The 12,916-nt window shown below is 58.9% G+C and overlaps 1 protein-coding gene across 1 annotated transcript in view; it reads left to right on the forward strand.

Moving 5' to 3' along the window:
* The window catches only part of COL9A2 (collagen type IX alpha 2 chain), a 44,154-nt gene that overhangs the window by 27,950 nt on the left and 3,288 nt on the right, over positions 1-12,916 (forward strand). Inside the window, exons 5-29 of the mRNA XM_014582712.1 lie at positions 490-564; positions 2,402-2,437; positions 2,520-2,582; positions 3,717-3,770; positions 3,888-3,923; positions 4,016-4,039; positions 4,354-4,407; positions 4,741-4,794; positions 4,899-4,946; positions 5,194-5,250; positions 5,329-5,382; positions 6,323-6,376; positions 6,731-6,784; positions 6,879-6,931; positions 7,052-7,106; positions 8,865-8,918; positions 9,319-9,372; positions 9,617-9,670; positions 10,576-10,620; positions 10,961-11,014; positions 11,849-11,902; positions 12,182-12,235; positions 12,319-12,390; positions 12,560-12,595; positions 12,710-12,869. Coding sequence (XP_014438198.1) covers positions 490-564; positions 2,402-2,437; positions 2,520-2,582; positions 3,717-3,770; positions 3,888-3,923; positions 4,016-4,039; positions 4,354-4,407; positions 4,741-4,794; positions 4,899-4,946; positions 5,194-5,250; positions 5,329-5,382; positions 6,323-6,376; positions 6,731-6,784; positions 6,879-6,931; positions 7,052-7,106; positions 8,865-8,918; positions 9,319-9,372; positions 9,617-9,670; positions 10,576-10,620; positions 10,961-11,014; positions 11,849-11,902; positions 12,182-12,235; positions 12,319-12,390; positions 12,560-12,595; positions 12,710-12,869 — 1,408 coding nt within the window. The remainder of the gene's footprint in view (positions 1-489; positions 565-2,401; positions 2,438-2,519; positions 2,583-3,716; positions 3,771-3,887; positions 3,924-4,015; positions 4,040-4,353; positions 4,408-4,740; positions 4,795-4,898; positions 4,947-5,193; positions 5,251-5,328; positions 5,383-6,322; positions 6,377-6,730; positions 6,785-6,878; positions 6,932-7,051; positions 7,107-8,864; positions 8,919-9,318; positions 9,373-9,616; positions 9,671-10,575; positions 10,621-10,960; positions 11,015-11,848; positions 11,903-12,181; positions 12,236-12,318; positions 12,391-12,559; positions 12,596-12,709; positions 12,870-12,916) is intronic.

Below are 12,916 nucleotides of genomic sequence, written 5' to 3' on the forward strand. Positions count from 1 at the left end.
AGGCCCGGGCGGCGGCGCTGCCCCGAGGGCAAGAGGACCCACTTGGCCCGCGTGCCCCGGGGACGGGCGGGCGCTGCTCTCCATCCCTCTGAAGTCGGCTGCGGTTCTCCCAGGGCCGAGACCGCGGGGCCCTCCTCCCACGCCGTCTGTCACCCATTCCAACCTGGCAGCTCCATCCGCTGTCCCCAACGCCAGCGCAAGGGCCCCGAGGTGGCGTGGAAGGAACCGGGCAGCCCGGGACGAACCGCGCTGCGCCTGGCACTCGGCGACCCTGGCCGGCAGTCTTTCTGAGCTCGGGGGCGGGAGCAGCCCTGGCCTCAGGGCTCGAACTCCGCGGACGCGCGGTTCTCAATACACCCGCGGGGCCGTTCGCTGCGGGGCTCCCTTTCCTCCCGGGAGGTGCGCCCCGAGGACCTCGGACCCCTGCAGCCCCCGGGAGGAGCACCTCCCTGCACTGTCTGAGGGCTGCACCCCTGCGTGTGTTTTCAGAGAGGCCCACCGGGAGAGCCCGGACCTCCAGGTCCTCCGGGGCCTCCAGGTGTTCCCGGATCAGACGGCATCGACGTGAGTCTCTAACCTGGGGCCGGAGGGGGAGGGCAGCAGCGGACAAAGGATGCCGCCAATAGGCCGCACCACAAGGAGCCCGTTTGTTCTGCAAAAACCTCAAACCGGCCCTGAAATGCGGAGCCCGCCACCGCCGCCCTCGTACAAGGAGCTGCTGTTCTGGGGCGGCCACGGTGTACAGCGAGCCCTTCTCCCCTCCCGTCCTTGCCCTCCTTCTGGGGTCAGAGACGCCTTAGCCCCGCGCCCTGCCCCTGGCATGTCAAGGGAGCTCGGAGCCTTGGCTGACCACTGAGCAGCTGGGGCCAGACTCCTCTCCTGGAGATAGGAGCTGGGCTTGTTCGCTGCCCTGGCTAGCGTGGTGAGGGTTAAAGCCTCTTGCAGGCTCCCCCAGGAGGTCGGCCCCTGTTTACCGTCTGGACAGACTCCTATTCAGCGCAGTTCCCCAGCCCCTAAACAGGCCTCTGGGCCCCCGCCAGAGCCCCTGCAGGCTCTGAAATGCCTGGAGGCCTCTCTGGGGCTGGGGCTGACTCCACCGGCCTGTCCTTCACGGAGAGTCCTTTGTCACTGGGGAAAGAGGTCCTCCCTTCTTTGGGGACACGTTGAATCAATTCCCTATGGGTATCTCGGTTTTTGCCCCTGCTCCTGTCTCAGCTTCTTGAGTACCTGACCCACATTCCAGAACAGGGCCTCTGCCCACCTCCTCCCCTCCCCTCCCCTTCTTCCTACTGCAAACCCAAGAGGCATCAGCTTTCTGAGATGGCTCAGAGCCCTGGTCCCATTTGCAAGTCTCATAACTGGCACCTCACCAACGTGGCATGTCTAAACTCAAATTGCTTGTTTAAAAAAAGAAGTTTCTCTGGACTAGCAGTTGGTGTAATGGCTATGTTGCTGGACTCCAACGTAGCTGATCGTGGTTCAAGTCCCAGACCCGGTGGCTTAATCTCATGCCAGGTGCACGTGTGTGCATGCCCAAGATCCCGAGAGGAGAAGGGATTGTGGTGTGGCCATCCCCCTTGGGGGTGATTTCTCACTTTCTGTCTCTATGTCTCTCTCTGTCTTTCTGGTGAGCGCACGTGCCCTATAGCAAAAACCTCTCCAAAAAAAAAAAGAAGTTTCTTCAGATCAGCAGATGACCTAATGGTTACATCACTGGATTTCCTTATAGTTGACCGCAGTTTGAGTCCCAGGCCTGGTGGCTTAAAACTCACGCAGGATGCCTGTGCATTCATGCCCAAAATTCCAGAGGGAAATGGAAGAGAAGGAATTGCGGCATGGCCATCCCTCTGGGGGGGGGGGTGATTTCTCACTTTCTGTCTCTCTATCTCTTTAGGGAGAGTCCTATAGCAAGAATCTCTCTTTTAAAAGTTTATTTATTTTTCTCTTTCATGAAGGAGACAGAGAGAGAGAGATACAGCACCTTGGACAGGGTCTTGATGCCATGATTCACCCCCTCCCAGCCTCAGTCAGCCCTGGATAGTGGGGCAATAGTGCCGGCTACTCAGAGAGGTCTCTGGGTTGCGAACTCGGAACCTCTCCACATGGGTCAGGCTTGCAGAGTGTCGACTTGACCACTGTACTGCTGTCCACTGTCCTCTGTCCCCCACTTGCGTGTTATCACCCTCTCCAGCTCTGCCGGGATGGGTCTCGACACACTCATGGTTTTGCTTTTTTGGGAGGGTGGGAGGAGAGCTATTTTCCTAAAGAGAGCGAAGCAGGGGGCCAGCACAGAGAGGAGCGTGAAGAGAGGAGCATTTGGGACTGGCCGGGCACGGCCCGGAGGCGCTCACTCAGGGTAGCACAAGCTGGACACGCTGTCTCACCAGCTTGTCTCTTGCAGGGCGACAAGGGGCCCCCTGGGAAAGCTGGTCCTCCGGTGAGTTCTTTTCCCCCTTTGACCTTTCACCCTCTCCATTCTTGGCCTCTTCTGGCTAATATTTGCTCCACCTGTTTTCAAGGGACCCAAGGGAGATCCTGGAGAAGCAGGGCCAGATGGGCCGGATGGGAAGCCTGGGATTGATGTGAGTACTGAGGGTCAGGCTGGCGGGACTCGGCCTGTCCACGTCCAGAGAGCCGTTCTGGGGACTTTACTGACCTGCCCAGAGGTGGGCAGCAGGGCGGGGTCGTCAGCGGCGAGCCCCTCACCTTCACATGACTCAGGGCCTCCCTGGAACTCACAACCACCCTGGTAGCTCTAACAGGCAACTGGGTCCAGACCTTGCTCCCTGGGGGCGCAGGGCTGTCCTGCCTGTCAGTGGCTGTTAGGACTTGTTCTCACACTGCTGCCTCCAAAGATCAGACGGGACATGCTGCGTGCCCTTGTGTCCCTGCCCTTTCCTTCCTCTTCCCTTTCCTCCCCTCCCCCAGCAGCCTCAGGCGAGGAATATCATTTAGCTGACACTGTCGAGCTCCCAAGACCCCCAAGCTCACAGGGCCTTGAGGACTGCCATGTGGTAGGGGATACACTTGGGTCAGCCACCAGGGCCCCTCCAAACCCAACCACATCCCTGAAGATTACGAGGCACGTTGCCTTCTCCTAGCCCCTCAGATCCCACGTCCTCCCAGAGATGAACCCATTTTGTAGGTGAGAAAACTAAGGTTTGGGAGAAGTTGCCAAGAGTAGACATTAAGCGAATGGCCAATCCAGACCCGTGTCTGGGCCTTCTGCATTCCTGAACAGTCTGAGCTGAAAAGCTTTGAGCTTTGGTTTCTCATCTTTCAAAAAAGAATACTTGTGGGCCAGCCGGTGGCCTGGAGGGTAAGGCACTGGACCCCACGTGGCCAGTGTGGCACATATGCGTGTGTGCCCAGGATCCCAAGAGGAGAGTGAAGGATAAGGGATTGCAGCGTGGCCGTTCCTCATGGGGATGCTTTCTCACTTTCCTTTTGTCTCTGTTTCTCTCTTTCTCTCTGTCTCTGGTGAGTGCACGAACCTTGAAGCAAATTTTTTAAAAAGATACTTGTTCTGCCTCTCTGCCTCCGGGGTTAGTGTGGGAACCAGGAAAGGAATAAGGGGAGGTGGTGAGGTCCCTGCGCCTTCAAGGGTGCTGTGAAAGAGAGCTGGGCCGTACCTGAGAGAGCCCCGGGCCTGCCCTGCCTCACGGGTCAGGGGGCAGGTTGGCCCTCACTGATTCTGCCTTCTCTCTCTTCCCTAGGGTTTAACTGGAGCCAAGGGGGAGCCTGGCCCTGTGGGGACCCCCGGAGTCAAGGCAAGTGGCTGCTGGGGACTCAGCGCAAGCAATCTAGGGCCAGAGTTTGAGAAGGGCTACAGCAGGGGGACAGGAGCCCAGGACACCTGATTTTAAACCTCCCCATTATCCTTGCAGGGCCAGCCTGGGCTCCCAGGTCCCCCAGGCCTGCCAGTGAGTACAACCTGCAAAGGCTTCCGGGGGCTTTTGTGGGCGGGGGCCCTGGGGAGGGGGCCAGGAACCCAATTTCTGTCTGTTTATTCCAGGGCCCTGGTTTCGCTGGACCTCCCGTAAGTCCTCAGGGATGGGCAGGGCTTCCACAGGTGGTGGGGACAACTGAAGGGCCTCCCGGGACATGGCCACCACGGGGAGGGCCAGCACACTGTGACAGTGCCGACAGGGCGGGCGTGCCAGACACACTGGGCCACCCTGCCTGCCCACTGACTGGAGTTTTCTGGTCCTTGGAGCCCAGACTGTTGGTCTCTCTGGGGGTGGAGAAAACAAGGGTGGAGAAGAGGACGTGGATGCCTCTTCACGTGGGGTAGGGACCTGGGGTGGGCTGACCCTCTGCGGCGTCCTGGCCATCCGTATCTCTGCCCCCCAGGGACCACCCGGACCTGTTGGCCTCCCTGGAGAGATTGGAGTCCCAGGCCCCAAGGTGAGCCCCTGCCAATTCCCTCGGCTTCCTGCCCTCTGTCACCCTAGCCGGCAAGCCGGGGTGGTCTCCCTGGAGCCCCAGGCCTGCTTCTGCTTTGGAAGTCCCCCAGGTCCAGGACAGAGGCCCCCTGCAGAGCCCATCCTGTAGGAGGTCTTTCAGGGAGGTCAGGGCTGGCCCCTCCTCTGCCGGCAGGCCTTGCTCTCCCCGACATGGTGATCTCTCCGGAGCTTACCTGGAGGGCAGGGAGGGCAGGGCAGTGGATGGAACCAGAAGTTGGCAGGGGAACCTGGGCAGGGCTGACAAGGGCATGATTTGGGGCCCTCTTGCTTCCAGGGAGATCCAGGACCAGAGGGACCATCGGGGCCCCCAGGACCACCTGGGAAACCGGTAAGTGTCCTCAGATCACCTGTGTGGCCACATGCTCCTGGGAAGGAGGATGCCTGGGATGGGAAGGGCCAGGTCAGGCTCCATCTTCACACTACTCCTCTCAGGGTCGCCCGGGAACCATCCAGGGCCTGGAAGGCAGTGCGGATTTCCTGGTGAGAGGGAGAGGCGGGCGAGGGTGGGGGAGGGTGTGAATGCAGGGAGGGATTGGGTCTGGTGGAGGGGTGGCCTGCAGATGAGGTCAGTGGCAACGGGAGTGGGGGTGTAGGGGGGAGGGCCTTGGTAGAGAGGTCCAGCCAGGTGAGGTCAGAGGAGGCATTGAGGTTGGCAAGATGGGGACGTACTGCCCGGCTGGCCAGACCAGGCTGTTGATCACGGGGCCCTCTGGCCTTTTCTTTCCAGTGTCCAACCAACTGCCCAGCAGGTGTGAAAGGCCCCCCGGGGCTGCAGGGAGTGAAGGTGAGATTTCTCAGCCTGATTCTTGGCAGAAGGGGCTGGTGATGGGTTGGGGATCTCATTCTGAGTTCTTCCCTTCAGGGACACCCAGGCAAACGCGGGGTTCTGGGAGAGCCTGGCCGTCAAGGGAAGCCGGTGAGTGAGGGTCGTGGGATGGGGGTAGGTGGAAAGGCCCCTTTCTTTGTCCCTTCCCCCTTGCCTGTGGGTTTAGGGAGACAGAGTCTTGGGCTGGGAGGCAGGAGGCATGTCGCAGCCCAGCATGTCCCTGGACAAGTCCCTTCTTGCCCAGCCTCAATTTCTCCATCTGCGACATGGATGGACCCTACATGGTCTCTCGGGTCTTTCCTGTCTGCTCTTGCTGGGTGTTCTTACCCATCCATTGCTGGTAACAAGAAATACCTGAAACTGGGTGATTCATCAAGGAGAGGTTTGTTCAGCGTGTGGTTTGGAGGCTCAGGGGCGAGGGGCCCTCTCTGGCGGGGTCTTTTTGGCTGCCTCAACCGGGCAGCAGGCAGGAGAGGGTGGCCTGTGTCCCACGTGGCTCCTGCCTGCCTCATGTCCTCTCCCTAAACCCATCAGGACGCGCTCACAGGCCTCTCCTACCTCCCACTCACTCATCTCTTCACAAAGGCCCTGTCTTGCCACGCCATAATTGGATCAAGGTCTCACGCCCTTAATCTCGTCATGGTGGCTTGAAACATGATTTTTGGAGGTGCACATTCAAGCTATAGCACCAGGGAAGGGCAATGGTATCTTTTTTTTTTTTTTTTTTTTTAATTAATGTGCTACAGGACTCATGCCCTTGTCGGAGAGCCAGAGAAAGAAAGAGGGAGAGTAAGAAAGCACTCCTTAGGGGTGATGGCCATGTCACAACCCCTTCTCTTTCATTTCCTCTTGGAATTCTGGGGACACATGATCATGTGCTTGGTGTGTTTTTCAAACTACCGGGTCTGGGACTTGAAGCTAGCAATCAAGCATGTGAAATCCAGCACCTTAACCACCACGCCATTGGCTGGGCTTGTTCTTATATATGTCTTTCCACCTGCCGATCTGACAGCTCATCCCTATCCCTTAGGGCCCCAAGGGAGATGTGGGCGCATCTGGAGAGCAAGGCATCCCTGGACCACCGGTAAGGAGCGCCTCCCAGGGGCAGGCCGCTGCCTTGTCCCAGGAGCTCAGAAAGGAGCCAGCCCCCTGCTTGGGCCCATAGCTTGCAGAGGGACATCTGTGACCATACAGGAGTGTTTCTGGGTGGGCTGAGGGAGGCCAAGGCTGACCATCGGGAATTAGGGGACAGGGACAAAGCTGTTAGCCAGAAAGCCTAGCTGAAGCCCAGGTTCTGTCACTATCCCTTTGAATGACCCTGGTGTCCCACCTATGGGACCCCGCCTCGGGGACCACTCTGAAGACTGGGGTCGGGTCTGAGAAAGCATCATGAAGTTGGCTTGCAATTGCCATTGCTGTCATTTTTCTGCTTTGACAGGGTCCCCAAGGTATCAGGGGCTACCCAGGCATGGCAGGACCCAAAGGAGAGACGGTGAGTCTGGATTTGTCCTGCAAGAGCTGCCATGACTGGCCCTCTGGCCTCTGGGGTCCAGCCAGGACTGGTCTGAAACCCTTTCTCCTCCCAGGGTCCCCGTGGGTATACAGGCATGGTGGGGCCTGTCGGCGCTGCTGGGCCCCCGGGAAGCCTGCCCCTGCCCAGCCTGCCCCCCACCCCTACCCACAGAGGGAACTGCAGGGCGCAACGTGGGTGCGGCTCCCCCTGAGCCTGCATGACCTGGATTCCTGTTTGTCCTTGTCAGGGTGAGGAAGGTCCAAGGGGACCACCAGGCCGAGCCGGGGCGAAAGGTGATGTGGTGAGTCCTCGGGTACCCCTTGTCCAGTCAGGGCCCCTGGGAGCACTGAGCAGCATTCGGCTCCGCCCAGGGCTGGTGTGTGTGCGCATGCGTGCACGGGGACGGGTGACTGCTGGGGAGGGAGGGCCGTCTGTGCAGGGAGACCTGTCAGCCCAAATTCAGACTCTGGGAGAAGCCACGGGTCCAGTCCCATGGTTCCTGGGGCCAGACAATGGGATTCCAGCAAATCAGCCATGGGGCTAATGGGATTTGGTCTGTATCTCAGTTCTCTTAACTGTTTTTCCCCCTCTAATTAATAGACTATTTATTTAATTTTTTGGAGCAATTTTAGATTTACAGAAAAATTGAATAGGCAGTATAGTTAGCTATTTTTATTCTTTTCTTAGTATTTTTTAATAATTTTTTTAAAAATTTGCTAGAAAATGCATGTGTTCACAAGGAAGAGAGAGAGAGAGAGTACCCCCCAGGGAAAAGGCCTCACCGCAATCCCTTTGCCCCCATCCTCCTCTCCACAATCTGGGCATGTGCGCATATACATCCAGCATGTTTCTCGAGCTGCCAGGCCTGGGATTCAAACTGTGTGGTTGGTCATGTGGGATCCAGTCAGCCTAACCACAACACTACCAGCTGGTCTGAGTTCTTTCTGTTTTATTTTTTTAATTTAAATTAATTTATTCTTCTTCTTCAAATTGACCAGTGAGACAGAGAGAGCAAGCTGCCAGGTCTAGGACTTGAAGTCTGGTCGGTCATGTGGGAGTCCAGTGACCCAACCACTGTGCTACCTAGTGGCCCAAGATGTTTTTAGTTTTTCAATGCAAGTTTTTAAACACAGAAAAGTAGGGGAGACTGAAGTCCCATACACCTCTCCGATAGTCGCACCATTCCTAAGATTTCGCCATGCTCTCTTTACCTACCCCTTCTCCCCCATTCACTGGAGCTCTGCTCCAAGAAGTTAACATCGCATGGTGTCCGGACCAGCAGATGGTATAATATTACGTTGCCGGACTCCCGGGCATGTGTGCATACGTGCCAAAAATCCTGAGAGGAGAATGGAGGAGAAAGGATTGAGACGTGGCCACTCCCCCACAGGGGGTGATTTCTCGCTTTCTGTCTCTCTGTCTCTCCAGCAAGTGCACACGCCCTGTACCAAAAATCTCTCTAGGGAAAAAAAAATTGCATGGTGTCATTCCTGACTGCATAAATAAGGACCCTTTCTCACATAAGCACCTCATTATTACAGTGAGCAAAGTGAACGATTGTTCCGAGTGGCGTCTAATAGCTAGCGTTGCTCAGTTTGCCCTAGTTATTTCCAAAACAGCTCTTCATGTTCTTGTTCAAATTAAGAGCCCAAACGTGTCCATATATCATCTTCGGTGGTTGTGTTTCTTTTCTCTCTCTCTCTCTCTCTCTCTCTCTTTTTTTAAAAAAAAACTTGTTTCTTCCACGGGAGAGAGAAAAAGAGAGGTGGGCACTCCCAACAGGGTCTTCAGGCCGTGACCCACACCCAGCCCCAGCCAGCCGCCGCCGGCCCCAAGTGGTGTTTCTTCGCCTGAGTGATGTCAGGGCCTTGGCCAGGGTCTCAGGGAGTGTGGCTCCCACTCCATCCAGCTGCTCAGTGGCACTGACCTCCACCTCCTTCCCTGAGGTCCAGGGCAGAGAGACATTCCCAAGGTCTTCTCGTCCTGCTGCTACATGGCGTGGACTATGCCAGAGGGGGCTGGGCCTCTGGAGGTCACCTGATCTCCATCCTCTTTGCAGGGTGGCCAAGGCGTTCGTGGACCCCAGGGAATAGCAGGCCCGAAGGGAGCAACCGTAAGTCCGAGCCCTGGCCCACAGGCAGAGGCCAGGGTGTGGGTAGTTCGTCCAGACCGCTAGAGGAAGTGGAGCCTGGGAGTCTGACTGGACTCTGCAGTGGGCGAGCTGGCTCTAGCCTCAGGAAACCTCTTTTTCTGTGCCTCAGCGACTTCCCCTGTAGATAGGGGTGAGGCTGGAGGACAGGTTGTGGGACGCTTGTAGCAGTCTGGGTCACTGCTGTCCACACTAGGAAAGACCATGGCCCGGATCCCTAATCACTTTCCCACTGCAGCTCCCCTCTCCAGCTCGTCAGAGGGGGCCTGACATGACTAGACCCACTCCCAAGGGCCATGGGTGGGTGGCCTGACCCCAGGCATCTCCCCATGCTGAGTCTCCCTTGAACTTTCCTCCTGAGCAGGGCCCCCCAGGCATCGATGGCAAGGATGGGACCCCAGGCACACCCGGCATGAAGGTAGGCGAGGGGACTGCTGGTGCGATAGGGCCAGGGCCCCTCCCAGGTCAGGGCCTGAGGCCCATCATGGTGATCTGCCGGCTGGGAGCTGCGACCCTGGGGGGTGGGGATTGTGCACACACCCTGCCTATCTGCTCAAGGGAGAGCTGCGACCCTGGGGAGTGGGGGTTGTGCACACACCCTGCCTATCTGCTCAAGGGAAGCTGGAGCTCTAATCCGAACCCCTGGTTTCTGACCTTCCCAGGGCAGTGCAGGCCAGGCGGGGCGACCAGGAAACCCAGGCCACCAAGGCCTAGCGGTAAGTGTCAGATGGAGCCACCACAGCTGCCCCATGGCCATGTCACATATCCTCAGCTTCAGGGAGTCCAGGCACTGTGCTGGCCACCTCCCCAGGATGGCACGAGTGGCCGATGAGGCTGGAATCCACATAGCTAGGGCTCTTGCTCCTCTGCCGCCTCCAAGGCCCTGGCCTGGCTTAAGCTGCATCATCTGAACAGTTGCTCCATTTCAAGCCTCCATGTTGCCCACGCAGAATCTGACCACTTCCTCACTAAATCACCTGCCACAACTCCCCGTTGCCTCCAGGAGGAAATCTTTCAGTCCATCTTATAAATAATATAGATTACTTGAGTTACAGGGCCACAGTTCCAACAGGACAAATGCAGTCCCGGCCCTCACAGCTCTTTCCGCATGCAGTGACCGCCATGACTGCGCCCCAGCCTACCCCTCTTGCCTCATCAGCCCCTGCCCTTCCCCACCGGTCTCTGCTCTTCCCCACACAGCCTTGGCTTTTCTGCCTCCACGCCTTTAGGTCTCTGCTTGGAATACCCTTCCCGGCTTCCCTGTGCCCTCTCACCCGTAGACCCGTCTCCTGAACCTGCCTGCCGGGAGTACGGGAGGCCGAGGGTGCTTCTGGGCCCCCGCTGGCTTCTGTTCCATGTGCTCGCCCAGCGGCCTGTGCCAGAGCAGACACATGCTCATAATTGCCCCCGGGCTGCAGGCTGTGGGAGGCAGGCGTTCTCCGTATCCCTGTATCCTGCAGGCTCAGGGGGTGGGCTGGAAAGGACAGTCAAGGTCACGACGCCCTGGCTGGGCCTTCTGCCATCCAGCTCCCACGAGCAGAGAGAACAGGAGGGGAGACGAAGCAGCAGGTGCTTGGGGCTCCCACACCAGGCAGAAGCTGATGTCACCTTCTTTCTGCAGGGTGTGCCTGGCCAGCCTGGGACGAAAGGAGGCCCTGGAGACAAGGTGAGGTCAAAGGTGTTGGGGACAGGGACTGGGGCATGGCTTAAGGATGGCAAGATGCAGGCCTCACCCAAGGCTCAGAGGCTCAGCCTGGACATAGGTCCCTTGGGAGCTGAGCACCTCCCTCTTGCCACTCCCAACCCCCAGCCTGGTTCAGTGGGGACAGGATGACACGGTTCCAAAGTCAGAGAAACTAGTGGAACCCAGAGGACTCGACCAAGAACACCCTCTTCCCCTGCCCACGCATCTGGTTCCAGATTCTCTTTAGGGTCAGTAGGTGTCCCTGAGGCCAAGAGCCTGAGTGGGTCACCCAGACTGACCTGAGAACTGTGTCTTCCTTCAGGGCGAGCCAGGCCAGCAGGGCCTCCCTGGGTTTTCTGGCCCCCCCGGGAAGGAGGTAAGTCCCCTTCACTGACATGGGGTTCTTGCTTTGGCCTTTCCAGGCCCAAGGGCCCTCCATTCGGATGAGGCGGGGGTGGAGGGCAGGGAAGAGTCCTAACCTGGGGTTCCCTGGGTTCCCGGGCTCTGCCCTGCTCTGCCTTACTGACCCAGGGAAGCTCCTTTCCCCTGTTCAGGGCCTAATCCCCCACAGTGAGAGTCAAGGCTGGTTCTGTTGCGGCCAGTAGATGGCATAGCATAGTGGTTACATTGCTGGACTCCCACATAGTTGACCATGGTTTGAGTCCTGAACAGGGCAGCTTAAAACTCACGCTGGGAGCATGTGCATGCATGCCCAAAATCCCAAGAGGAGGCCGGAGAAGGGATTGTGGCATTGCTATCCCCCGGGGGGATGATTTCTTGCTTTCCATCTATCATCTCTGTCTCTCTGTCTCTCTGGTGAGCACACATGCCCTATAGCAAAAATCTTTCTCTAAAAAAAAAAGAACCGGTTCTGTCTTGGGGCATGACCTGGCAGGCTGAGTCCAGCAGGAAGTCACTCATTCGTTTATTCATTCCTCGAACATTCATGGAGTACCTGCTACTGTACTCGACCCCGATAGTCAGTTTCTGCTCAGTCTCTGCTCAGCTTACAGTCCCGTGGAGGAGACGGACGTGCGATAAATGTCAGCATGAGAACTAAGGCTTGGGGCCTACGAAGGCCAAGTGCAGGGCCCAAGGGTCAGGGAAGGGCTCCCTGGTGATATGAATGAGTAGAGGCCCAAGAGGGCTTTGGCCAGGTATGGAAGGGAGGGTCCTGCCAGTCCACTGCTTAACCCCGTCTGTTTCCCAGGGAGAGCCAGGGCCACGAGGAGAGATCGGTCCCCAGGGCGTCATCGGGGAGAAGGTAAGTGCCTGGCAGGGTGGCCCCTCCCTGGGGACCCTGGCAGCAGCTGAACTGTAGCTCCAGCACTTGGGGTGCTGCCCAGGGGTCCTGCCCACCCACCTTCGGTGAGAGGCCTCCCCAGGCAGGGCCTCTGCTCCCTGTGAAGGAGAGGAATGGGCCCCCTATTGGTGACAGCAGAGATGGCCGGTGCCCAGCCCAGGACCGCGCAGGCTCTAGGGGCCTGACTGGAGAGAGCTGCCCCAGGTGACAGCCCCGCCTGACCTTCTTTTTCGGTTTCAGGGTGACCAGGGTGAGAGGGGGCCGGTGGGGCAGCCAGGTCCTCAAGGACGCCAGGTGAGCGCAGGGCCGCTGAGCCGCGGTGGGGACACATCCCAGCCCCTCACTGCATTTGCTCCTCTGGTTCTTTTTCTCCTTAGGGCCCCAAGGGGGAGCAGGGCGCACCGGGAGTTCCAGGGCCCCAAGGCTTGCCTGGCATCAAGGGAGACAAGGTACCAAACGCGGCTAGAAAATACCTGGGGAAGGGCCTGACAACGTGCGAGGGGCGGGCCGCCCAGATCTGTCGCCCCGGGGCTCTGTCTGGCATTGTGAGGGATGTGGGGGAGCAGGGAGGAGGGTCCATGGGCGCTCCCTTCCCTCGCTAAGCCCCTGTTTCTCCAGGGCTTCCCGGGGAAGATCGGGCCCCGCGGCGGAGTGGTGAGTCCCAGCGCCCTTCTCCGGCCCCCGGACGTCGCGCGCAGGGGCGTCGGGGGCGGTCCCCGCAGTCTCCCTGCCCCGGGCCGCGTCTGACCGGCGCTCCTCTCTCCGCAGGGCGACCCGTGGGTGGCCGGCCTCCCGGGAGAGAAAGGCGAGAAGGTGAGCGCGGGCGTGGGGGCGAGCGCGAGGGGCGGGCAGGTCGGGGCCCCACTGCTTCCTGACTGGCGCCTTGGCCCTGCAGGGCGAGTCTGGAGAGCCGGGGCCCAAGGGACAGGTGAGTGCCGCCCCCCCGACGCCGCTGTCCCCCCCCCCCCCGCCCCC

Source organism: Tupaia chinensis, unplaced genomic scaffold (assembly GCF_000334495.1).
Source record: "Tupaia chinensis unplaced genomic scaffold, TupChi_1.0 Scaffold143758_1, whole genome shotgun sequence".
NCBI classification, from domain to species: domain Eukaryota; kingdom Metazoa; phylum Chordata; class Mammalia; order Scandentia; family Tupaiidae; genus Tupaia; species Tupaia belangeri.